A 27,539-nucleotide genomic window follows, 5' to 3' on the forward strand; every position below is an offset into this window, starting at 1 on the left:
TGCTCTCTAAATTTTCTCTCTAGCTCTAATTCTTATGATATGTTGGTACCACTTAATGACCTGTGCCACTTTCCCTATATGAAAAAGCTCTTCACCCCCAACATCATGTTAATGACAAGAAATGCAATATAATAACAATTCAACAGCCTGAAAATGATTCACTTGCTTCTTGGTTATCCCTATAGAGGGCAGGGAGAGCTTAAGTAACTGAATTCCAAATAGCAAATCTTTATCCAAAAGTTTCAACCTCTTCTCTAACCAAATTGTTTCCAGGAGCACATAGCTCCTGAGTGGGTTTGGGTTTCATCTCTTTCTTTTTTGCTGTTATGTCCCACAATTAACTTGTTCTGAGCTCAACTCTGCTATCATCTCTTTTTCTATTCCATATATTAGCAGGTTGCTAAGAGGCAATGAATTGATCAAAGAGCATCTGAAAACCAGAGTAGAAATATAAAGCTCAATTAATATACAAATTGACCACCTGTCGCTGAATAACAGAGCTGACTTAATCGATTAAATGCTCAATAAAGATAATATAACACTTTAAATTTTCTAGAGGGTTTCCTGCACAATAACCTTATAAGACAGTTAGGGTTAAGTGTTTTTTTTTTAGCTCTATACTACAGATGAGAAAAATGGGCTCATCCTCGAGACTGAGCAATTTGCTTATGATTACATACCTAGGCAGTATCAGAACCAAGACTCAAACTTAAAATTTTCTGATGAAAAGTCTAGTGTTCTTCCCCCTTTCAACATGGTAGTCCTACTTAGTTTTCTGACTCAATTAGATGTGTTGCTGGGTTTTCCCCTCTTCTGTATTCATATTATATCTAGATACAAACCAAATTACTAAATGTGGAGTTACTTCATTATTTTACCTTGACCACTTTGTATCTCTCAAGTAGACGACACAACATCCTTGCTTCCAATTTCCCCACATTCATAGCCATTCGTACCTCAGCCTGGGAAATTCCTTTGGTGCCTCTGCTTTCAACTGTTTGGAACAAGAAGATAATATCCATTCAATAAAAATGTATTAAGGGTCTACTAAGTATAGAGCATTGCACTAAACCATGGGGGTAGGGAAGTAGAGGAAAAAAAAGATAAATTAACCCTAAAAAGACAAGATGGGTTGACCTGCTGAGGTCATCAAGGGGTAAGACTATTTTTCTTCTGGAAAACATACTGATTTTTAAAGGTAGTAGAATCTCCTAATGCAATCAAATACCTGAAATTCTGCCATCTCCTTTGATTTAGAGTATTGTACTGAACATTAAGAAATCAAATGCTGATTGTCCAGATACACCACCCTTTTATTAATTAAGATTTCCGCAGAGACTTCAGAATTTCAAAGTTAGAAGGAATCTGAAAGTCCTTAGTCCAAGTGAAAACAATATGATGCCTTACTGGTGATGTTTTATGGGGAATTTTCCTACAGATAAATTATCAAGACTGGTAGGGAAAGGAAGCCCACTATATCCTGAGATAGCCATATTCACTGAGGTGCAGAGGACAGGGCAGTGAACGTGAGCTTAAAGTCCTAACTCTGCAATTTACTTGTTAGAATGTACATTTCTTGAGGGCAGAGGCTGTTTCTGCCTTTCTTGTACTCCCAGTGTTTTGTACAAAGCCTGGCACATAGCATATACTTAATAAATGCTGACTGACTTTCTGGAAGTAGTTTACCTCCCTGTGCCTCAGTTTCTTAAGATATAAACGGTAGTCAATCAACCAACCAATAAGTATTTATTAAGTTCCTTCTCTCTATTAGGCACCATAATACAAATACACACAGAATGAAAGAGTTTTTGCTGTCAATGAAAATAATTCTTTTAGTAATAACTTCATAGGTTTATTTTGAGGTTGTCAAAATCACACACACATATTTACTACATGTATGTATATATACACATGTGTATATATACATATACACATATCAGCTATGCTTATTTTTTCTATTAAGATCCTTGAGATATGTCTAACTTTTAACCCCCCTCCCCACTCCAGTTCTGATATGGAAAGATGTAATGACATGCACAATCTATAGTAATTTTGGCATAAATGAACTCCCTTGCAGATGTACATTTCCTTGACTTTTTAAACAGAGGACACTGAATATAAATTAAACTTTTCTTGATGATTCATTCACTATCAATGCAACAAAGTATGTAAAGTACTTTGCCAATAATAAAGGACCACAAAATTCAAGATACTATCATCAATTACTACACTGTAATGGCTCTGCGGTCTATGGTGGACACTCTCCACTTATTATTGTACTATGCTATAATGCAATTATGCCCTCAGGGGCAATTGAAGTGTATATAATAACAATAATAACAACACACATGTTTTATACTATTAAGAAAACCACTTTTTTTATTTCTCAGGTTTATAAAGCACTTTCTCCACAATTCCAATTGTGGAGGGAGCAATCAGTACACATGTTAATATCTTACTTTATAAATGAGAAAACTGCTATTTGAAGGCCTGAAGTGACTTGCTTCAAATCTGTATTCTTCTGACTCCAAGGTGCTTTTTTGCCATGAGGATTGCACAAAATCAAGAGCTCCAGACTTGTGCTTTTGAAATTGTGAAAGTATAGTGGAAAGTTCCCCAAGTTTGGAGTCAGGACATGTTAAGATTGGGGTGGTCTTGAGCGTGTACTTGACCTTTCTAGCCCCCACTCTCCTTATATGCAAGAGAGGGTTGGACTCTGCTTAAAATCCTCTGACTCTATAAATTAGTATGACTAAAAGGAGATGGTTTTAGTATATTAGAAATAATTGGGGGTAGCTCAGTGGATTGAGAGCCAGGCATAGAGATGGCAGGCCCTAGACTCAAATCTGGACCTAGACATTTCTCAGCTGTGTGACCCTGGGAAAGTCACTTGACCCCCATTGCCTAGCCTTACCACTCTTCTGCCTTGGAACCAATACACAGTATTGACTCCAAGACAGAAGGTAAGGGTTTTAGAAAAAAAAATAATAGCATCTCTCTCACAGGGCTATTATGAGGATTTAGTCAAATGAAATACCTGTAAAATATTTGGTAAACCATAAAGTGCTTTATAAAGTTAAAGCATTTTACATTTCATAGCTAGGTGGTAGAGAAGAGAATATGTTTACTTGGAATCCTGGAGACCTGAGCTTGAATCCTGCTTGAGACATTAGTTATGTGACTCTGGGCAAATTATTTAAACTCTGAGCCTCAGTTTCTTTATCTGTAAAGTGGAAATCATAATAGACTCTTTCTCAAGGGGATCAAATGAAATAGTGGTTTATGAACCTTAAAGCATAATATAATAAACAAACAAATGAATAAAAATTATTTATTAAGGGCTTCTATGTGCAAAGTACTGTGCTAAGCTCCAGGTTTGAAAACAGAAAGGCAGTTTTTACTTTCAAGGAGCTCCCATTGAAATACTGGAAGACAAAACATACAGTAAATTTCGGCTGCAGTGTAGATGTAAAGGCCCAAGTGTTCTTATGAGTGCGGTGGCAAGGTAGAGGGAAATACATCTTGTTTAATGTCACTTCTAGTAATAAAACCCCATTTGTTTCTGAGGTTAAACTATTTGATGGTCCCAATGAGTTTAGTGTCCAGAACTCCTTCCCTTATGGTTTTTATGGGGCTGTGGAAAAGGCAGGGGCTTCAGTAGTTATTATTATAGATGTCTTTTCTCATCAAAAGATGCCTAAGGAGAAGAAGGATCATAGACTTTTGGGAATGATGATCAGAAATCTAGACCAGTCTCATTTTACAGATAAAGGAATGAAGATTATGGAGGTTAAAGTGATCTGTCCAAGGTCATTAGGGTATTGGGGGCAGAGACAAGGTTCAAACCAGGAATGATCAGCTCTGGGATTAAGATTTTTCATACCAAAACTTGCAAGGCTGTGTTTTTCCCCCTTCCCATAAATTAAGCTAAAATCTCTCCATCTTAATACCAAAATAGACAATATAAAAATGCACATTGTGGCTCCTCTCATTTTACTATCTCAAAATGAGTTAAGACTATTACACTTCATATTAAATCTAATTATTAGCAAAGAAAATTGATGCTCTCATGCATAACAAAGTAGTAATTATAGAATGAGTATGCAATTTCACAGCCCCCTTCATTCCTCCTATTTAAAGCTAAATCCAGGCCTACCTCCATACTAATCTTAATATTTTCAATTCCTCTCTTTCTGCCTCTTAATGTTCATATTTATACTATTAAAAAAAATCTTAATTTGAGCTTGCTACCTGCTCTTCCTATTTCTTTAAGTCAAACTCTTTTAAGTAAGCAGATTCCACACATCACTTATAATACTTCACAATATCTTTAACTCTCTACAGAAAAGCCTTAAGCATATTACCCAGCAAATCTTAATCAAATGAATGAAGAAATGAATGTACCTGACTTCTTTTCTCACCTCAGTCACCAAAATAGCCAGACACCAATTACCTAACCAACCTCAAGGAGTTACCTAAAGATAATCATTCAGGACCAGTATTCCAGAACTATGGTGTCTTCCTAGCAGATGCTTGACAAATAATTGAATGAAGGTTTCCTTCCATAACTCTTCCCTATCCCTTTCTTAATTTGTTTATTTTGGTCAATGGTATTTATTATTATTCTCCCAGACCCTTTAGTTCAAAATCTTCTCTTACTAGTCAACAAGTTCTTTTGGTTTTAGCAGTTTTTCTTTTGACATGTTCTTTCTCCATTTCTACTACTCTACTCATTGCTTTAACTACTGAGTAGCTGTTTTCTACAATGTCCTAATTAGTATCTTTGTCTTTCTTCTCTTCAATCCATCTTGCAGATGGCACTAGCTGAACCTTTCTAAAACATAACTTTATCATGGTTCTCCCTTACTTAAGCACCTAGAAAATTTAAGCACTTATGTGGTGCTTAATAGATATTTGCTGATTAAGACCTCAAATGATTCGATTCCAAATCCCTTAAGCTCACATTTGACAAATTCCATCAACTTAGTCCTATGCTTTCTTTTTGAAAACCCTTATTTTTCTGTCTTAGAATTGAAACTAAATATGGGTTACCAACTGGAGTTAACTGGGAACTTGCCCAGGGTCACACAGCTAGGAAATATCTGTGACCACATTTGAATCCAGATCCTCTTGACCCCAGGCCTGACTCTCAATTCACAGAGATACCCCGTGATTTCTAACAATCCACTAATAGTAAATCCTATGTATATGTAATTCTTCAATTTGCACAATTCTTTGCTCACAACATCCCATACACTAGGTATTTCAAGAATTACTATCCTCCTTTTACAGGTTGCGATTGTCTCAGGCAAAAGCTAAATGAGTGGGCTGGCAAGAATCTAAACCCACATGTTCCATCCCAAGTTCAGTGCTGTTTCTACTTTACTAGTTCTTTTTATAACTCATTATTTATTATAAAACTTCTCTACTCTAGTGATAGTAATTTTTTTTACTATTATTATTTACTATTAAAAATTTTTTATTACTATTACCCTGTCATATTAATTCCTGCTTCTACATTCTTGATTATATTTTGTTTTGTTTTTGCTGTCAATAATGTCATTCTCTTTCTTAAAACCCCTCTCTGAATTTCTGTCATGGAGCCAATCAAGACCCAAACCTTCCTGAAGCATTCCCTGATTAAGTCCATCCCATTATGAATTTTATTCTCTCTTAATTCCAATAGTACTGCTTGTCTATACTATACAACCTTTCATTATATTTTCTACTATTCTCGATTTCATGAATACATACTTGGCTTTCCAATAATTCATGAGCTTTAAGGGTAATGATAGTATTTTCTATTTCTTTCTAGTGGCTAGTATGATGCTGCTGAATCAATACAGTATAAAGAAAATTATTGATTAAACTTGAAGGGGAGAGGAAAGAAGAACTAGATGTCTGTGGTGAATAGGCTTTGTGTCATTTTTCTTTGGTAAGAAAATTCAGAATGAATGTCCCAGGATCATACAAATAGAAGGAATAAAGTCACTGTGATATAGTCAAAAGGCCATTGCCCTGGGAATCAGATGACTCAGGAGGTAGTCCTCACTCTGTTACTAACTAGGTGTATGACTTTGGACAAGTGCTTGACTTCCAGAGGCTCAATTTCCTTGTCTGTAAAATCAAAGGATTGTGATAATGAAGACTACTTCTCACCTTGATGTCAGCAGGTGATAGATTAGGGCTCAGATTGACACATACAGTTTCAAAGATGGCTAATGGGTGGATCTATGTTTGTTTTTTTTAATCACAACTATTTTGAGAAGAGGTTTTTTGAGGACAAGAGATTGGGGAGAAATAGTGCTACCAGTACTAAAAAGGAAGAAAAGGAAAAAAAAAAGACTGTCAATGAATAATTTTTTAAAATAAGCAGGTGAAAGAAGAATATTGAGAAGTAGATCCATAAAAGCAAGGCAATGTTTGAACTACCAACACATTAATGTATGTTATGCTTGAAATACAAAAAAAAAAACCCTTAAACTGTACATTGTGGTTTTATATACTGAGTCTTTTTCTGATTTCTTTTCTTTTTTCTTTTTGAACAGGAAAATGTCCATACTTGTTGGTATTTATTGAGTTCACAACAATAAAAAGGAAAAAATTTAAAATATAAAATGAACCAAGGAGTTTGAACTATAAAACAGCTATACCAGAAAAGTTTTTTTTTAATAATGACTGATAACATTTAAAAGTATTTATAGTTTTTTTAGCTTTAAGATTTTTGTACATTATTTCATTTCATCCTCAATCAAAAAATAAGAAAGGCAACTTTAAAGTGGTATGTGAATTGTGAAGGGGAAAAGAGTTTGTCCTAAAATCTTTCTTACTTTGACTATTTAAAATAGTCTTGAAAGTAAATATTGTAGTTTGCCAGTACAACCCAATATTCCCCTGACTTGACTTTCTCCCAGGAAGCTCAATGCTGGTAAAAGAAATTAATCCAGGTTTCTTTAGTACTCAATGACCCTCTATTATTTCTCCCTCTGGAAAAGCAGGTTGGTAACCATTTATAAGGTTTGTTCTTTTTTTCTCATTTGTCTTAAAAAAAAACCAACAACAACAAAAAAACAACTTTTATCTTCCATCTTAGAAAATATACTAAATACTGGTTCCACAGCAGAAAAACAGGGGGGTTAAGTGACTTGTCCAGGATCACACAGCTAGTAAGTATCTGAGGCCAAATCTGAACCCAGGACCTTCTGTCTTTAGGCCTGACTCTTTATTCACTGAGCCATTTAGCTGTCCCACTTTAAATTTCTTTTTTTTAATATTTAGGAAATCTCACAAAGTTTCAAAGCCCAACTCCACAGGGGACAACACATCAAGTACAAAGAAAAGTCCAGGTCCAGCTATGCAGATTTCTTTTGACCACAAAGCCTTGAGAGGTTTCTAGCCACAGAGAAGGATGATCAGAGGATGCATCTGGGTCATAGCTACCATGAAGGATTTTCTTGTGAATAGGAATCTTAATTTTTTATACATGGACAAAATGCTTTAAAGTTAAGCTAGCTAAGAAGCATGCATTAGATGTATCTCTGTGCTACATATAACATGATAATGAGACCTACTTAGTTCATAAGTTTGTGTAAGCATGTCTCTCTCGTAGACAATGTCAACAGGCTGGATCACTTTGGAAATCACCTCATCATCATCATCATCATCTTGATCGTGATCATCTTCTACTTTTCGTTTGAATTCTTTCATTAGCTTGAGACATCGAACCATGACATGTGTTCCTAGGAATATAATAAGCAAACGACTTTCATTAAAGGAAAAAATAATTCTATCAAAACATATGTAAACATAAACATGGAAATATAAGAAGTAATACAACTACAGCACAATTCGATCTTCTTTTCTGTATCTGATGAAGCAAATTCTGTTAAAGACTTTTGTGATCTTTGGCAAGTCACTTTACTTTTGAGTGTCAGTTTCCTCCTCTGTAGAAGGGGATCAAACTAGATGTGTGGTTCCCAACCTTCTGAAGTATAAGGACTCCTCTTTAACTTAAAAAACTTAGCAGACTTTTTAATGATAATATTTATAATAATAAAATTTACAATGATCAACGACTGATTGAGAAAAAGCTACAAGGAATTTATTTAAGGTTGGAAGCAACCTCAAAAACTACCAACTCCCAGTTTCTTTATTTTATAAAACTCTGAATCAGAGACTCAAAGAAGGTAAATGGCTCCCCTTAGTTCACAAAGGTAATAAAGGTTGCTTTTTTCCTAGGTCTGACCCTGCTCTCCTTGGCTTAGTTATCTCCTGCCCTTCAGAATGGACCAATATAGTTCTTTACCTAACAGCAAACTGAGTTGCCCCCAGTCAACTTATTCACCCTAACGTGCAGAGGATACAGAACCCAACCTCTTATAAGACTCTCCCTTTTCTCCTAGATAACAAATATTTATTTTAGCATTGGTCTTAAGGAGACATATTAACCAACCTAGAAGTTGGAGGTAGAAGGAAAAATGAGGACTCATAGGCCAATTTGGGATATTTGAGCACTGGAGTTCTTGCTATAAGATTGATAGAGGTAAAAATGCCTATGGACAGAGCCAGAATATAAGAAGTCCTAAATGTTTCATTGTTAATCTCCTAAAGTGTATTCTAAGCACATCATTCCCTGACACAAAATCCCTTTTTTCTATCTTCCTACTCCCTAATATTCATAGACTCAAATGCAAACACCTTAGTTTGACCTTGAAGGCCTTCCACTCTCCAACCTCAAACTATCTTACCACCCTTATCTTGTATCAGTCCCTTTCTAAAGACCCCGTGTTTTGGCAAAACTACACTAATTGCTATTCCCAAACAAATCCCACACTTGCCCACCTCTATTCTGCTGTTGCCACTGCTTTCAAAGCTCTTTCTATAATTTCTTTTCTTGTTTTTAAAAAACTCTTACCTTCTGCCTTAGAGTAAATACTAAGTATTGGTTCCAAGGACAAAGAGTATAAAGGGACTAGGCTGGGTTTAAGTGATTTGCCTAAGATCACACAACTTGGAAGTATCTAAGGACAAATTTGAACCCTGGACCTCTTGTCTCCAGGCCTTGCTCTCTTCCACTGAGCTACCCAGCTGTTCCCATATACCTTTTTAAAAATTTTTATTTAATTGATTAGTTTAGAGTATTTTTCCAGGATTAAAAAACTCATGTTCTCCCCCCCCCCTTCCCCCAACCTCCTCCCATAGCCAATGCACAATTCCCCTGGGCTTTACATGTGTCTGTAACAGTTAAAATTAGTGGGCCAAGCTGTGGCAGGTAGAAATTAGTTTCTCTCTGCAAGGAGTAATATATTTTTAGAGGTTTATTTAAGATAAGGAATTTAGGAAAATACAAGTAAGAAAGGCACATGCTAGGCCCAGAGAGCCTATTCACAACCACTCACATCTTGCCTGCTAGGTGGAGAGCCGTGTGTGCTCTGAAGAGGTAGTAGGAAAAGAGACCCAGTAGCCTTTACAGCCAGGTTAAATAGAAATTCTTGACCTCGCCCAGGTGGAAATCTCAGTGAGATTAGAGGGCATTCTGGGAGCTAGCAAGGACTCCTGGGGATTGGAGTTTGGAATTCAAGTCTCCATTTTTACATGTCATTGGTCAATACCTATTACCATATTGTTGATATTTGTACTAGGATAATCATTTAGGGTTTATATCCCCAATCATATCCCCATCAACCCATGTAATCAAGCAGTTGTTTTTCTTCTGTGTTTCCTACATCCACGGATCATCCTCTGAATGTGGATAGCGCTCTTTCTCATAAGTTCTTCAGAATTGTCCTGAATCATTGCATTGCTACTCATAGAGAAGTCCATTACATTTTATTGTACCACAGTGTATCAGTCTCTGTGTATAATGTTTTCTTGGCTCTACTTCTTTCACTCTGCATCAACTCTTGGAGGTCCTTCCAGTTTACATGGAATTCCTCCAGTTCATTGTTTCTTTGAGCACAATAGTACTCCATCACGAACAGATACCACAATTTGTTTAGTCATTCCCCAATTGAAGGGCATCCCCTCATTTTCCAATTTTTTTGCCACCACAAAGAGCTAGGCTATGAATATTCTTGTACAAGTCTTTTTCCTTATTATCTCTTTGGGGTACAAACCCAGCAGTGCTATGGTTGGATCAAAGGGTAGGCAATCTTTTCGTGCCCTTTGGGCATAGTTCCAAATTGCCTTCCAGAGTGGTTGGATCAATTCACAACTCCACCATCAATGCATTGATTTCCCAATTCTGCCATATCCCCTTCAACATTTAATACTTTCCTTTGCTGTAATGTTAGCCAATCTACTAGGTGTGAGGCGGTACCTCAGAGTTATTTTGATTTGAATTTCTCTGATTATAAGAGTTTAGAACATTTTCTCATGTTTTTATTAATAGTTTTTATTTCTTTATCTGAAAATTGCCTATTCATGTCCCTTGCCCAATCATCAACCGGAGAATGGTTTGATTTTTTGTACAATTGATTTAGGTCTTTGTAAATTTGAGTAATTAGGCCTTTATCAGAGGATTTTGTTATGAAGATTTTTTCCCCAATTTGTTGCTTCCCTTCTAATTTTAGATATGTTGGTTTTGTTTGGACAAAACCTTTTAAATTTAATGTAATCAAAATTATTTATTTTACATTTTGTAATTTTTTTCTAACTCTTGCTTGGTCTTAAAATCTTTCCTTTCCCAAAGATCTGACAAGTATACTATTCTGTGTTCATCTAATTTACTTATAGTTTCCTTCTTTATATTCAAGTCATTCACCCATTCTGAGTTTATCTTGGTATATAGGGTGTTAGAAGTTGATCAAAACCTAATCTCTCTCCCATACTGTTTTCTAATTTTCCCAGCAGTTTTGTGTCAAATAGTGGATTTTTTGTACCAAAGCTGGGATGTTTATCATAGACTGTCTTATAGAGGTCATTTACCCCAAATCTATTCCACTGATCCTCTTTTCTGTCTTGTTGATTATTTCCACTAGCTTTTTGGCGGATTCTCTAGGATTCTTTAAGTAGACCATCATATCATCTACAAAAAGTGATAGCTTGGTCTCCTCGTTACCTATTTTAATACCTTCAATTTCTTTTTCTTCTCTAATTGCTACTGCTAGTATTTCTAGTACAATATTAAATAATATAGGTGATAATGGGCATCCTTGTTTCATTCCTGATATTATTGGTAATGCATCTAGTTTATCCCCATTGCAGATGATGCTTGCTGATGATTTTATATTATATCAACAACTTTAGCAACATTGAAGGTTAAAAAATAATCCCAAATAAATCATCAGCATTTCTGTATATTTCCAACACATCTCAGCAACAAGAGTTAGAAAGAGACATTCCATTTAAAATCACCCTAGACAATATAAAATACTTAGGAATCTATCTGCTGAAACAAACAACTATAAAACTATCCACACAATTAAAACTAGATATAAATAATTGGAAAAACATTAATTACTCATGAGTAGGATGAGCTAATATAATAAAAATGACAATCCTACCCAAATAATTTACTTATTAGGGCCATACCCATTAAACTACCAAGAAACTTTTTTTTTACTGAATTAGAAAAAACTTATAACAAAGTACATTTGGAAGAACAAAAAAACAAGAATATCAAGGGAAATACTGAAAAAAATGTGAAGGAAGGTGGCCTAGTAGTGCCATACTTCAAACTATAAAGCAGTGGTCATCAAAACAATATGGTACTTGTTCTTCTTGATGTTGGGAAGTTGTTTTTCCTGGGCATTGTTTGCCATCACTATGCTGGTTTTTTCTTTCTTTTCCAGTCAGAAATGTCTCAGTGAGGAGGGCAGGCTCTCTGTGTATGGAGCTAAGGAGTGAGGCTTTTGCCTGAGGCCACCTCTTGAGTCTCTAGAGCTTCTACTGTTTGCTGTCCTTGTCTGAGCTATCTCTGCAACCAAGGTCTACACTCTTCCCCCTGTTGGGGTCTCATGTCTCACTGCTCTCAGGGGTGGGTCTTTGGTGGTCTTAGTCAGCTGCCAATGACCTAGAGGTGCCACTCACTCGCTCACTAATTCTAGTGTGCACTGGCTCCATAGGTGGGGTGGGGGAGGATAGATCAGCTTGTGTTTTGGTGGAAGCTATTTCACTCCCTTATAGTGTGGAAATGTCCAAATCCCACGTACCTTCAATTCTGTGCCCTACTGTGGAGTCATTTTGTTCATATGAATTCAGTTCTTTTTGGTCTTTTGAGGTAGTCTATATCAGTAGGCAATGAGGAGAGGTAGATTCCTGCTTCTAAACTGTAGGCATGTTTACCTACAAGACCTTCATAATTTCGTTTTAATATATTCTGACTCATATTCTTCAAGACACAACTTAACTGCCCAGGAAGCCTCATGTGATATTCATATCAAAATATGGTTTATTCCTCATCTGAATTCATGTGATACCCTGGGCAACTCTCCAATAGCACCATTTTATGTTCTGCTTTCTTTTATGGTAATTTGATTATTCATCCTATTTTTCCCTAAACTCTCAAAGGCAGGTAAATAGTAGACAGTAATTAATTGTTAGATATAACTGGTTTACATGGGGCATATGTCCTGATGAGGTGTGAAGAATCTTGAAAAAAGGAAGAGTAATTATGGCAGAACATAGTGACTAGCAAGAGGCAGTAGTAGGTAATAGATAAAACAAAGAACCAATAATCAAAAGGCCTGAGTTACAGGGCTAGTTTTGCTGCATCCTTGGTATTCACTAACTTAATCAAGGCCCACTCTATACTTCAATTTCCCCAGGTATAAATCTCAATTTTCCTAGCTATATTCCATGTAGTCATCATTTGTCATGCACTTTACCTAAGCAGCATGAGGTTTTAAAATAGCTAATGAAATTGTAGACCTGGGTAAAAATAAATAAATATTGAAAAGTCTTCTGAGCTTAGTGGGAAGAAAGAGTTATAATAATAAAAGGTACCATTAGTATCAATCCCAATGAAAACTCCAAGGAGGAAATAAGTCTCATGATTATCCAAAGAAATTAACATGATTACCTAGACATACTTTATTCCACGAGAGTAATCTAACAATATTGCACTTAAGAAAGACAGTCTATTTTCTCCTAGTCAACAACCAAATGTTTTTTCCATTTGTTTTTAATTTCCTTAAGATACTAACTAGAAAAGAAAAGATGTGCAAAACAAATGTCAAAACAGGTACTAATAGAAGAAAATAAATTTTATGAACATTATGTTGGACTCCACTGATAAAAGGGAAAGCTATTTGATCACTTTTTCTTCACATGAGCCAAAGATATGTGTCCCTTTTCCTGGGTCACTCCCCAAATATCTCTGATTTGACATTTATGAGTCCTTCCAATATTCCTCAGGAATCTATTGTTATTAATCTGAAGTTTTAACATTTCTGTTGGATATCAGATGCTCCATTTCAGTAATATTATTCATTGCTAACAACTGGTGATTTATTCATATTTTAACTTCAAAACTTAGTTAAATTTCTTTCATGTCACAAGCCTATAGAAACACATTATAAACCAGTTAAATTCAGCAAATATTTATTGTCTATGATGTGTTAGTCCCTCCCCTCAAGAAGCTTAGGGAAAGATAAGATGATTATACAAGTGACCACAATAGAAGTTATCATATTTGTTGTTCAGTCATGACCAACCAGCTCTTTATAATTCCAACTGGGGTTTTCCTGCCAAAGATAATGGAGTGGTTTGCTATTTTCTTCTCCAGCTCATTCTGCTGATGAGAAAACTGAGGTAAATGGGGTTAAGTGACATGCCCAGGGTCAGCTAGCTAGTGTCTAAGGCTGGATTTGAACTTAGGTCTTCCATCAACATACAGCCTCACTAACCAGGCAGATTATAAGAAGGTGCTATAGGAGAGACTTCCAAAGTAACATATAAAGTGACATAAGGAAGAGTTCACATATTGTTATGGGGATCAGGTTGGACTCCATAGGCACCTGAGCTGGGTTTTGATAGTTGGGTCAGAATATATTAGAAATTATATGGAGAGAATATTCAAAGAGAGGGAATGGCAGAAGCAGAGGTGGAGAGGCTAGCACAAATGGTGATAATGAAAATAACAATTCCGTGGAGTTTTAAGGTTGAGAAAGTGCAGCAACATAGTGAAGGAGATAGAGAAGCTTGAAAAACCTAAGAGATCATCCTTGGAAAATTCTTCCAAGTTCTTTTTTTTTTCATCTTGGAATTCTTATACTTTTTTCTCCCCAGGTCTATATGATATAACAATTCAGACTTTAAAATTATTAAAGATATACAGAGCTAATTCTAATGTATGCTTCTATTGTATAGATAAGAATCTCAAGGCTTGGAGAGTGTGTCTAAGTTACTCACCTAGAGTCACTCAGTAAGAAGATCTAGGTCTTCTGTCTCTAAATATCATCCCATTTTAAGACAAGGAAACTGAGATTCAGTACAATAATGCGATATGCCCATAGTTATTCACCTATTATTAGGGCTAGACCGGGAATCTAGAATTCTTATTTTTTTCTCCTAAAATATGTATTGATACTGTTTGTTTCTATATCACCTTAATTTCTGAATAAATAGCTTCTTTTTACCTAATTAAAAAAAAAAAACCCAATACATCCACCAAATTAGGTTATTAGTACAGGCAATATTGCATGCTCAAAAGTCTCCCATCTCTATAAAAAGAAAAGGCTGAGACATTTTTTGACCCTTCTTTAGGGGTCATAATTACATGGCAGTTGGTTTGGGGTCTTTTTTTTTTAGCTTTCTACCCATATATTTCTTTTTTTAAAATGGTTTTATTTATTTAGAATTTTTCCATAGTTACATGATTCATGTTCTTTCTCTCCCCTCTTTTATTCCCCCTCCCTAAGCTGACAAGCAATTATACTGGGTTATACATGTATCATTATTCAAATATCCATATTATTCATATTTGCAATAGAGTGATCTTTTAACGCCAAAACTTGGGGTCTTTTTTGAACTAAGAATAGTCTGAGATCAGAATTCTTTCAATTATACCAAAAATGTTTATAAAATATTCCAATTCATACTTACAAACTAAATAGGCAAAACTATTAGTGATTTTTTAGCATCTTATTTAATGAGCTAGTACTTTTTTTATGGGTCTTTGAAGGCTTTAGTTGAAAGAAATAAACAGTTAAAATGATACAAAGTCTAGCCCAGCTATTTTGTTTTTTTCTCGGCCTTCAAATAAAAAACATATTCTTATATCATTTCATTTCAATATTTTTGAAGGGCTCATATTTTGAAGGCCATATATTAACATTTTATCTTATCTGTGAAAAAAAATGATAGATTATAACTCCTCTATAGGCACTGTCTCACTATCGGTGTTTGTCATAGGTAGTACTTGAAATCAGGTTTTCCTGGTTCCTTTTATCAATTACACTATTGATAATGGAATATTTTATAGAACCCTGTTCCTGCCCTGATAACTAGAGTATATATTGGGCTCTGACAACATTCTTCCTACGAATTCAGTCTTAGGGGAATTCAAGCAACACAGTACAGAAGGAAGAAAACTGGATTGAAAGCCAGGAGACTTGGATTCTTGTCATGGCTTTGCCACCAACTGTGTGAATTCTCTAAACTTCAGTTTCAGCTTCATCTGTAAGACAAGGGTATTCAACTAAAGGTGTTCTAAGTTCTTTCTAGAGCAAACATTCTATATTTTAAAATGATTGAAACAATTTATGTTGAATGTTGAACACAAATAAGTAAATAACTTTCTGGGTCAAAGTTCTACTCACAGATCATGAATTCTTACGAAACATTTAGCACAAATACCTTGCACATAACAAGTACTTAAAACATGCTTATAAAATAGAATTGAATACATCATAGGAAATGCTAAATTCTAAGCCTTGGATGAATAAGCTCATTATATCAGATTTCCAACAGAAATTACTATGAGTGAAAAAGTGAAAACAAATTATTTTAAGTGTGAAAGAAGTCAACAGTAAAAAATAAGCAAAGTTCAGCCCAGTTTCTGTGTTTTATTGTCAACCTTCAAATAAATTTTTTTTTCTTTTCCAATAGTTATTGTTGGGTCTTCTTTGAAGCTTTTACCTGATGGCTCATCATGAAATGATGGTGACTCAAAAGCTATGACGGGGGAGAAATGTGCTCTGGCAGGTCCTACCAGGCTAGAGAGACTTTGAGGAGGGCCTTGACAAAGCCTCATGCCCTTTAGACCAGGAAGAGACTACTACATAATAAGCATGAAACAGCTCATCATAAAAAGATTGGTCACCATTTGAGGTTTTTTTTTTTAGGCCATAGCATGAACTCCTGAATACTGAAATGTATAGTTTTGAAATATATTTCAGCAAAATGGTTGAAAATCTCCAGGTTGTTACTGATTCGGGGGAAAGAAGCAGTTGAAGGGCTTCCAACAAATATTCCATTTTAAGTTGGATCAAAAGCAGCTGAGCAATGCCTACTGCTGGCTTCATGAATCATATGGTACCCACGAGTTTGTAAAATTGAAATACTCCAAAATGCTTGCAAGAGAACACTGACAAGATTCCCCCGAGGGCTACATGAAATAAGTTTTTTCTATAGAAAATTTTCTATGTCAGAGAAAGCAGTGTTGCTTCTCTCAATATGTAGCTACAAAGTTAAAACATTTGCACCTTAAAAGGAAAAACTTAGCTGGAGTCCTTTATCACTGAGATACCAAGGGGATATTTGGAGCAATAGTTATGGGGTTAGAAAAGCATCTTTTGCATGAAGTCAATTCCATATGGTGGAATTTAGCACAAAGCAAGGCAGATGTTACCCAAATAGTAGAGTGAAAAAAAGTCTAGACTTTGAGTCCAAAGGCCTGGGTTAGACTCCTGACTCCATGACTGACCACTCCAACAAGTCACTTCCTTGCTCTCCTTCTCAGTTTCATTTTCTACACAATGGGTATAAGAAAACTTGTATTATTCTGGTTTTCTCAGGGGATTGTTAAGAAGACACTTTGCAAACTCAAAAGCACAGCATAAATGGGAGCTAGGTTTTCTATTTTTTTGCTAAAAACCTCAAATCAGTATAATGGTGCCAGTAATTTACATTAATATAGTTCTTAGTGCTTTACAAAATAATTTACCCCAACCCAAAGTAAGCAGTAATAGATTATTACCGCAGTTTTTACAGATGAGAAATCCAAGGTTGTTCTAAGAGTTTCAGTGACTTGCCTAGAGTTTATTCAGTAGCAAAATGTAAAAGCTGAGATTCATTTGAAATGTCTTCCTTCCAAGTTCAGTCATATGCTGAAACCTTTGTCACTCTTTAAGCCAGTCCTAAGGATTGGATCACTGTTTGGGAAATTACATTGCTGTTGATATAGTTTGGAAATATCCTGAGGAAGAACAAATCCAGGCTGTTCTGATAACTTGTGGTAAGGGATTTGACTGTTTATTCTGAATGCTATGGTATGGATCTGGTTAAAAGTAGAAATATAAGACATCATAGAAAGAAAACTGGGTTTGGAGTAAAAGGGCCCAGGATTCAAATATTGGCTCTGATACTTACTGTGTGACCACAGGGAACATCATTTAACTACTGATGAGCCCTAGTATTCTCATCTTTGAGAATATATTATGAGAATAGTAATATTTATGCTACTTACATATCATGGCTGCTGTTGTAGAAAAAGGACATTTTGCTTTATCTCTACATATCTATTTATCCATCTACATATATATGTATATACTATATATTGTTATATATGTGCTACATGCGCATATGTTGATGTAGACTATTTTATTTATATATATACATATATATACATACACATAGTACACACACACACACACACACACGCACACACACAGACACAGAGGCAACTCCAGATTCTTAATGTACATATCAGCAGGATGAAAACTTTGCTAGATACTCCTGAGCTAGAAAAGCTTGAAGTATATTCATAGCAACAAACTATTTCTGTTTTCTTAGGACTAGATTACATAATTATGGAAAGACTCCTCAATATTAGGCTATTCATCTGGCGATTAATTTATTGGTCATGATAATTCATGGAACAGAGAAAAATACAAAACAGTATTCAAACCTATGCAGCCACTTTTAACTTCTGAAATGATAGAGGAAGAAAAGTGGAAAAGAGGCCAGAGTATGGCAAGAATCACTTAAGTTTTTAGGCCATCCAAAAATGTTAATTTAATTATTGGTATTTTAAATATAAAATCCCTGTCTGATTATCAACAAGTGGGCATACTACTAGAGAAACTGAACTGTTTTGATCATTTCTGTATGACTACAAATGAAATCAAAAGTCCAAAGGAATAGCTAAATTAAAAGTTAGTCCACTGGTTGTCCTTAAAGAAAGCAAAAATGAAGTTGGCAAAGTTGTTTTTAATGTAGTCAGAGGCAACAACAAACAGCATTTTATAAGATACTTGGTCATCTTGGATTGTGATACCACTGGTAAACATCTACTATAGAGGACGAGAAGACTGGGAAAGCTATAAAAAAAAAATAGATAATACTCTCTGCATTAAAACAATATAAATTTTAATACTCACTGACTTAAGTACAAAGATTGACTTAGGGGAGGATGGCAAAAAATATGGTTCAGGAGTAAGAAATCAAAGATGCCAAAGGTTTGTAGACTATTCTGGTACTATATACTCATATAGCATGAATATTTTCTTTGAGAAAAGTTGAGAGATGCTGAAAAAGAAACAACTACAACTACTCAGATGCCATTCTTGATTCAGCTGTCTATATATGCTCAGACCATTAGCTTATTAGTTAGCATGTAGGTCAAAATTAATAAAAAAATAGAATAAAAGTGAGAAAAAGATATGACATGAAAGTCAACATCTCCAACTTGACCTATTTAAAAGAGCTGTTGACTCCAAAATGGGAAATGGATGGGTCCATCATCTTTTTAACAACAATATTCTTCCAGTGAAATTGTATCACTATGATTCATGAAATATAAAATAGAAAGAACTGAATTTAAGGATCAACCAAAGGACAACGAAGAGGTACGTGGCACTTTGAACTGGATATATCACATTACAAATAAAAAATAATGTGCAAATGGTAAAAAAGATATAATTAGGAAAAATGTAAAGCTGGAAAAAAAAAGGTGGATCAGCAATACAATAAGAATATAAGGTTTTCATGCAAGATATTTAAAGGACGGCCATGGGCATGCTAGGTATACCCCTCATGGCAGATCCTAGGGGAGAACATTGACAAAGGAAATATCCATCATTGGTTGAGGTGTCCACATAAATGAAATCACAAATCAGCTGAAGAAAAATCTAGGGTAGTAAGAGAAGAATTTTGCTGACTATGCACACTGTTTGAAGCAGTGTTAAATTAATTGTCACACACTTGACTTTTGTGTTCAGGAATATCCCAAATGAATATCATTTGTCAAAAAGGGGAAAGAGAGAAAAATGTGTGACAACATAACTTAGCATGATCACATCACTATTAATGAAAAATCTCAATGAGTAGCAAACTCTTCAAAGTCACAAATATGTGACAGCACATCCCCCTTTTAATATTCCAACTATGACCATATTCTGGAACAAGCATTGAGCTTATTATTGAGAATATGCATACTTCACTTAATATTGCTATTGGTTCTACAGAACATATTAGGAGAAATAAGAGTCACCGATAGTAAGTAGTTACTGCCCTCGGAATTACATTTAAAATGAGTGGTTGGCTGAAATTATCACATTGGGGAATCCCAAATTTTTGGTGATGTCTGCTTATAATATATTAACTATGGCAACCTTATGAACCATCCCTATATTTCTTGTCCTTTATCAGTAGAGCAGAGAGCATCTTGCATATGCCTCAAAAGGCCTGAGTCATTGTTCTAGATCTATAACTCCCATGTCTGAGCTTGGGCAAATTTCTTCAATTCAATTTATTTATTACCTTTATGTACATTATGTACGTTACATGTATATCCTAGGAATTAAGAGAGACACAAATTTCAGATAAGAAAGTGTCCTTTAACTCATGGAGTGCTTCGTCTAGTAAGAATATATGATATCTAGTTAGATATTGATAACTATAACACAAAAGGATTTAAGAATATTTAAAAGTGAAAAACAAATGCCACATAAGACAGGTCATTAGTAGTTTACTGTGTCTGGGCCTCAGTTTCTTCATCTATATAACGAGGGGTTTGGACTGAATTTCTTAAGAACTTCCAGCCTACAATTGTTTGAGTAGCTTCTAGGTTTGTTCAGCACTTTCCTAAACACGATCAATAAACGAAAATACAATTTTGTAGAATAGAAAAATAGGCAGTGATTATTTGAACTACAAGGCATTTTTTATTTTTTACAAAAGGATATACTACATCTTTCCTTGGAGCACTTAAAATAGAATTTAATCTATATAAATCTGATTTAAATGCAACTTTTCATGAATACAACTACTACATAAAATAGGCACCTGCAAACTTATATGAAGAACTGTTCATCAATTTGTTTAATTTTTCTATAATTTTTCATTCCTTATTGACCCCCATGGAAAAGAACTAATCTGAATTGCACAAACAAGGTAAATTGAGATCTGGGGAAAATTACACTTACAACTGTATATTTTTCTTTTGTCCTACTCTGGGAAGGTTCTGACACTGGAATTATGAAAGGTCAAATTTTAATGTACTGGTCCAATAAGAAAGTTTATGACCAATTGGTAGAAATGTGATTCTGGAAAGGGGATTAAAAGACAGAACTGTGGTAACCCAAAGCATAGTGGATTAAAAACTACAGTTTACAGTTCCCTAAGAAGACAAATGATGAAGTCAAATCCTTACTTGAACTACTGTGACATGGATGAAAAACTTATTCTGAATCCTGACCTGAATGTGGCCAATCACTCTCTTCAAGAGAAAGAGGCCAAGATTAGAGAGAAAGGGTTTACTGCTTTCCTGTAGAAAGGAGGTGTCAGCATGTCAAAGAGACAAAAGGTTTATTATCTTCCAGATCACATAGCTCATGGACCATGTGCATCCTTTATGAATTTAGATATACAATCTCATGAACTTGGATATTCCCCAAAGAGAAATGACATAAATCTAAGGTGATCATTACCTTTTTTGGTTTTACAAGGTCCACTGTTGGGGTGAATTTCCTGTAAAGGAACTGAGACCACCTTTGCTAGGCCAGCATTCAGCATATATTGATAAAGACGCTTAAATGTTCTTTCACAGAGACCCTGTCAAAATAAAAATCCAAAAGTCAGTATGAAGGATCAATAAGTTGATATGTAACAAACAAATGAGCTTAAGCTCATACTGAAATTAAAGTATAAAAAAAAATTATAGTAGTTGTGCCATCAGGGAGAACTTGGCAAGTACAAAAAAGAATTATAGAAAATTTTAGAAGTCATGAGCTATGTTTTGAAACTATCTGTAAATCTCAATATTCAAAAGGAATCACAAATCTTTAACAGGAATTCAAATCATGAACTACTCAACACATCTTCCATATAATCAGCTAAAGTATTTAAAAAAAATAATGTACTGAACACTAGAATGGAGATCATAAGCAATCATAAAACAATCATGTGGGCTTTGTTTTGTTTTGTTTTTTTTTACCAATTCTATCATTTTATTAGTGTAGGAAACTTCCAGGGAGAAAACATCCTCTGACATTAAACTTTACTGAACCACTCTGTAGCTTATTATGTTTGAGTGTTGCCTAGGGCCTGGAGTGCTTAAGTTAGAAGTCAGGATATATTTTAAGGCAGACTAGGAATTCAGACCTTATGCCTCCAAGGCTAGCTTTCCTTCTGATGTGCTCTGTAGCCTCTAAGTAACAATAATAATTTATTACAATACACAATATATTGAAGCAACTGACTATAAGTAAGCAAATCCATTTGGTTGCTTCATGAACTGCCAATTCCTGGGTTATGTCTACCAAGGTTACTGTAGAAGGCAGGATGGGAAGCTGAACAAGATCCCAGAAGGAATTAGAATTGTTAGGCACCTCCAAGATAATCGAGTCCAGTCATCTAAGGAAGCTGGGGCCCCAAATGGTGAGAAAATCAGAGGCAGGGCCAGGAGATAGGCCAACTGGCACCAAAGCTGGTGCTCTTTCCACTGTTCTCCACTAAAATGATCTCTAAAATCACTTCCAAGTCTAAAGTTCTATGGTTCTAAAATTTAAAAATGTGTAAAAATTTGGTTATTGATGTGAAATTGAGACACCATGCTGTGTAGTGGGAAGAATGAACAAGTTGGACCTAGGAAGACGAGTAAATATCTCCCCATGATCACTCACCAGCTCCATAATCTATAGTGGGGCCCTTCACCTGCTCAGGCTGAATGTTGCTCTCTGAGGCTCTAAATTATACCCACGCTAAGAACTGCACCAATGATGAAATCCTTACACCAAGAAAATCAAAAGAGTTTCTTGTATATGAAGCTACTTAACTGTCAAGTAGAAGTTTGTAGGAAAGATGGTGACAACTTGGTTTATAAGTTACTATGGCCAGCTGGAGAGGGCCTAATGCACCTGAGCAGTTTGCAGGTTTATTTCAGTGAAGTATAGAAGTTGTAAGAGTCACCTACTACATGTTAAATATGGAACAACAGAAGGTACTATCTACTGTGTTCTACCAGTTGAGCTGAGCTGGTCTATCTGTTTAAAAGAGGATGGGATGAGTGTAGGGAAGGGGAAGGAAAAGGCCTACAAAGATGCATGACACCCTCTTACATTGAATGGCTTTCTACCTACCTCTGGGAATGGTGTGACATGTGGCTAGAGCAGTAACAATGATGGTGTACATATGGCCCAAAAAAACCACTGGAGGTTTGTGGACTGTGCATCTTTGCTAATCTATGTATCAGAGAGAAAAGCCCATGGACAGGCATAAATTAAACCCCCATCAACAGCACGTGGCAGCACACCAGGCATTGTGGAAAAGGAATGAAAAGACATAGTCCCTGACTTTTAGGAGTTTATGATGAGAAAGAGGCAATAAGTTTTTGTTTTCTAAATTATAGGTCTGCTTCCCAAACTCAAGGCACTTTTGGAGCAGAATCACAGAAGCAATGAATCTAGAGTTGGAAGGAACCTTAAGTCTATTTTATAAATAAGGAAACAGGCCTAGAAGTGGCAGGGGATAGTTCCTGAGGGGCTGAGGCAGGATCTTCCTGGCTTTAAGCCTATTGCTCTTTCCACTGAAGAAGAGGATATTTTAACTGAAGAGGATCTGACATACTTCTTCTCCAATCTAATTTTTCATTACTTCCTAATCCTCAGTATTATAGGGAAAATAGTGTTGCCAGAGGAAGGCAAGTGAAACTTTCACATTCATAATAATACCAACTTAGAGTTGGAGGAGTCCTTACACAATATCTAGTCCAATCCCCACATTTTACAAATGAGAAAACAGGTCTAGAGAAAAATAATTTTCCTACAGAAGCTGAGGGATACAGTATAGAGATGGCCCTGGAGTCAAGAAGACTGGAGTTCAAAGTTGGCCTTAGATGCTTACTTTCAGAGGCAAGTGTAAGATTAAAATTAATATCCAATAACTCCAATTATTATATTTTATAAGATTTATTAGTAATCACTTGAAGTAAAAGAAATAAAAATACAAAAGTAAAAGCTTGAACAAAGAGAAGTTTTCCCAGTCGAGTTCACAAGGAAAAAGTGAGGGGAGGGTCCCACCCCACCCCACCCAAACACTATCTTCAAAACATAAGGATGAGATGTGAGAACGGAAGTGGGATGCTGGGAATTGGAGTTCTGGAGCAGATCCTAACTACACACAAGTTACTTCAGCTGTCTGCCTCAGTCTCCTCAAGGGTAAAATGGAGAAGACAATAACAGCACCCATCTCCTAGGATTATTGTTAGAATTGTAAAGATTAAATTTAACTCTCCCTTGATTGTGAAAATGAAATTAACTCTCCCCTGATTGTAAAGATGAGATTAACTCCCCTGCCCATTTTTAGATTTAATCACCAAAGGTGTAAACATCCCATTCATACTTGAGTAGGGGAGGTCTGTGACCCATGTGTGAGATAGTGAGTGACAAATCAGAATCAACTGACTGCCCTCTGAGCAGTCCTAAACAAAGTTTTAAGACTGATTTGTCCATGTAAAAATTGAAGGAAGGCACAGGAAGTGACACAAAAGAAAGTGTCTTTAAAAAGGAGTTACAACTTCCTGTAGAGGAGATTCCTCTGAGAATAGTCTGAGATTCCTAAGAGATTTCATCTGAGATCTTCAGAGAGGACCTACGACTTCTAGAGTTCTGAGTGGAGGCTGGTGAAGAATCTGCTGACTGGACCTGAGACCCTGTACATGGTGAGACTGTCCTTGAATCTCTCCCCTTTGGACTGACACTTGGTGATTGAAAAAGGCTGACTCCTTTCCTGGATTTTCTGAACAGACTAGCCTCAGGAGAGACTTATCTTCTTGAGAGAGGCTCCCTGTATCCTCAGATCCTCAGCTACAAGAGCCGAGGCCTCTCTGATTAAGGACTAAACTCCTCTGCCTGTTTTTGAGCCAGGGTTGCAGCAAAATACTTACTGCTTAGGCTAGTTATCTTATCTTATTCTCTCTCGGATTTTCTAACTTGACTCTTTCTATATTTTGTAAATAAATCTCTTTGGAATGAATTAAATTCCTGGTGACCCTATATTGTAAATAATCCAGCCCAATCTTTTTATAATTAACCCCTTTTTCCCCTTATAGGATCAAATGAGATAAGTTCATAAAGTGCTTCTCACATAGCTTGGCACACAGTAGGTACTTAATAAATGCTTGTTTCCTTCTTTTAGTCTCAAAGTTAATGAAGGACAAATGATGAGATTGAAAAAAATCCAAGCAGTATTCTTTTCACTACCTCAGATTTCTATATATATATATTTTAACACCAAATAACTGGAAGCTCACCAGGGAATTGATTAGATAATCTGCAAGAGAAATTCTTTCATTTTAGGGGTATAAATTATATTATGATTCAACTAATATGGCCTATTAAGAATACAGGCCATTACTAAACAAGGTGTGCAAGTTGTAAGATAGATTTACTTTAAAAATAAACAAAGCTCATTTAATTTTTATAACTGTTTACTTTTCTAAAACACTTTTTCTTCCAGTTCTTTATAATGAAAGCTTTGCAATACTGACCATGGCTGCATATTTGAATTGTTTCCTTCTGGATGCTTGTAGTAATTTTTCCTTGATCTGGGAGTTCTTGAATTTGGCTATAATAGTCTTGGGGTATTTTATTTTGGGTTTTCTTTCAGGAAGTGATTGGTAGATTCTCTCAATTTCTATTTTTCCCTCTTGTGTGAGGATATCAGGGTAGTATTCCCTGATGATTTCTTGTAATTTGGTGTCCAGGCTCTTTTTTTGATCATGGCTTTTGGGTATTCTGGTGGATTTATATTCTAGGTTGGTAATTTTTCCAATGAAATATTTTAGATTTTCTATAATTTTTTCATTTTCAAAATTTTGTCTTATTCTTGCCTGATGTCTTATGAATACACTAGTTTTTTTTTGTCTAATTCTAATTTTTTCTAATTATTTTATTCCCTGATTTTTTGCTTTCACTTTTCCATTTGGCCAATCCTAGTTGTTTTCTTCAGTACTTTCTTTTTCTTTCCTCCATTTCCATTTGGTTCATTCTATTCCTTAGGAAGTTGTTTTCTTCAATGTATTTTTGTGCCTCCATTTCCTTTTGTTCTATTCTAGTTTTTTAGGAAATCAATTTCTTCAGTGAATTTTTTTCTCCAGCTGTTGACTTTTTCTGTCATTTCTCTTATTTAGTTTTTTAACTTCTTTTCAAGTTCTTCCAGAGGTTCTTTTGGGACCCAAAATCATTTTACACTTTCCTTTGAGGCTTAACATTTTTCCTTTTTGGCCTTGTCCTCTTCTGAGTTTATATTTTGGTCTTCCCTGTCACTAAAGTAATTTTCTAAGATAATTTTTTTTTGGTCTTTTGCTCATTTTTCTAATTATTTTTCCCCCCTACTAACCATATCAATCTGATGAGGTTCTTCTCTGTTCCTGGGTTAGGGGGAGCACTGTTCCAAACTTTCAGGACACTCTTCTCTGATACTAGGGATAAGCTTCCTTTGTTTAGGCCCAAGTACCTTTGTGTCCTATGATATACCTGTTGAGGGGGTGGTCCTGCTGACTTGCTCTGGGTAGGTTTGTAGCTGTTTTGTCCAACTCAAATTAGAGGTCAGGTTACCAATTCCTCTATTATTTTGTGGGTTGTACTGGTCAGGTCCCTTGTTGGGCTTTGCTACCACAGGTACTCTGTAGCCATGTGTGAGTATATAGTTTTCTGCAGTTTGCTAGTCCCCTCCCCACTCCAGCCTTACTGCCCTAGGTGCTCGTAGCTTCTTGCAGTGTGTTGGTTCCTTGCTCTACTCCCTTGTTGCCTTAGACACTCTGTTGCCATGTGGGAACAAGTATGTTTCCTGTCCCCCCTGTTCTGTATACCTGTGTCGAGTGGCTTGGGTTGAGCTCATTATTATTTAGTTTTTTTGCCTTTGGCAATATCCCAGTGAGAAGTGTTCCTTCCGCTTTCCTTTGTTTTGAGGCAATTGATTTTCTTTTTTAGTGTGTGTGGGAGAATCAGGGGAGCGAAGCGTCCTTTACTCTACCATCTTAGCTCCCAGCATGCAACTCCACTTCTCTAACTTTTCTAAAAATAAAGTTCAAAATATGATTTTTAGTGATGCAATAAAAAGAACACTGGATTTGGAGTCAGAGGACCTGAGTTCAAATTCTGGATGCAATTGTGACTCTTGGCAAGTTATTTCACATGCCTAGGTCTGTTTCCTCATTGGTATGCTGCATTAGATATGGCTGCATTAGATAATCTTGTAAAATTCCTCTTAGGTCTGAACTTATAATCCTATAAACATAATCGCTTGATTGCCTTCTCCTTCTAATATAGAATCTCTTTTATCCAAACCTGATAATATGGAAATAATTAAAAATAAGACTGGGTGAGAAGTAGTTCCCAATTTCCCCTATTTCAGTGGAAAGAGCATTAGGTTTAGAATGAGAAAAGAGTTGTGTGAACATGGGCAGTTCTTTATAATCTTCTAAGAGCCTCAGATTCCTTATCTGTAAATGGAGATAATTCTATTTGTAATAACAAACTGGGATGATGTCACTTGAAATCAAAGGAAAATGTGTGGAAAAAAAAACACTTTGTAAAGTCTTAACGTGCCCCTTAGATGTCAGTTATCATTCTCCAGGCTTACTTTGCTGGAATTTATATAGATAAGAATATAAATTTTTATAATAGCCTTTTGAAATTCACAAGGCACTATTTTTTCACTACCCCATAGTATGTGGCTAAAGCACAAATATTATTGTTCTTATTTTATAGACAAAGTAACCTGCCCATGGTCATGTAGCTACAAAGTGTCAAAGCTGGGATCAGAACTCAGGTCTCCCAACTCTAAGGTTAGGGCTCTTCTTACCACTTAACATTGCCTTACAGAATAATCAAAACTGTGACTATTTTTCCTTCTTTGACTTTACTTCCCTTCCA

General features: G+C 35.6%; 1 protein-coding gene across 1 annotated transcript in view; it reads right to left on the reverse strand.

Annotated features, from left to right (window-relative positions):
• Nucleotides 1–27,539, reverse strand: part of GTF3C1 (general transcription factor IIIC subunit 1) — a 142,662-nt gene that overhangs the window by 86,828 nt on the left and 28,295 nt on the right. Inside the window, exons 6-8 of the mRNA XM_001369925.5 lie at nucleotides 21,093–21,216; nucleotides 7,572–7,739; nucleotides 879–994 (exon numbers count right to left, since the gene is read on the reverse strand). Coding sequence (XP_001369962.2) covers nucleotides 879–994; nucleotides 7,572–7,739; nucleotides 21,093–21,216 — 408 coding nt within the window. The remainder of the gene's footprint in view (nucleotides 1–878; nucleotides 995–7,571; nucleotides 7,740–21,092; nucleotides 21,217–27,539) is intronic.

Source organism: Monodelphis domestica, chromosome 7 (genome assembly GCF_027887165.1).
Source record: "Monodelphis domestica isolate mMonDom1 chromosome 7, mMonDom1.pri, whole genome shotgun sequence".
In the NCBI taxonomy this organism is placed as follows: domain Eukaryota; kingdom Metazoa; phylum Chordata; class Mammalia; order Didelphimorphia; family Didelphidae; genus Monodelphis; species Monodelphis domestica.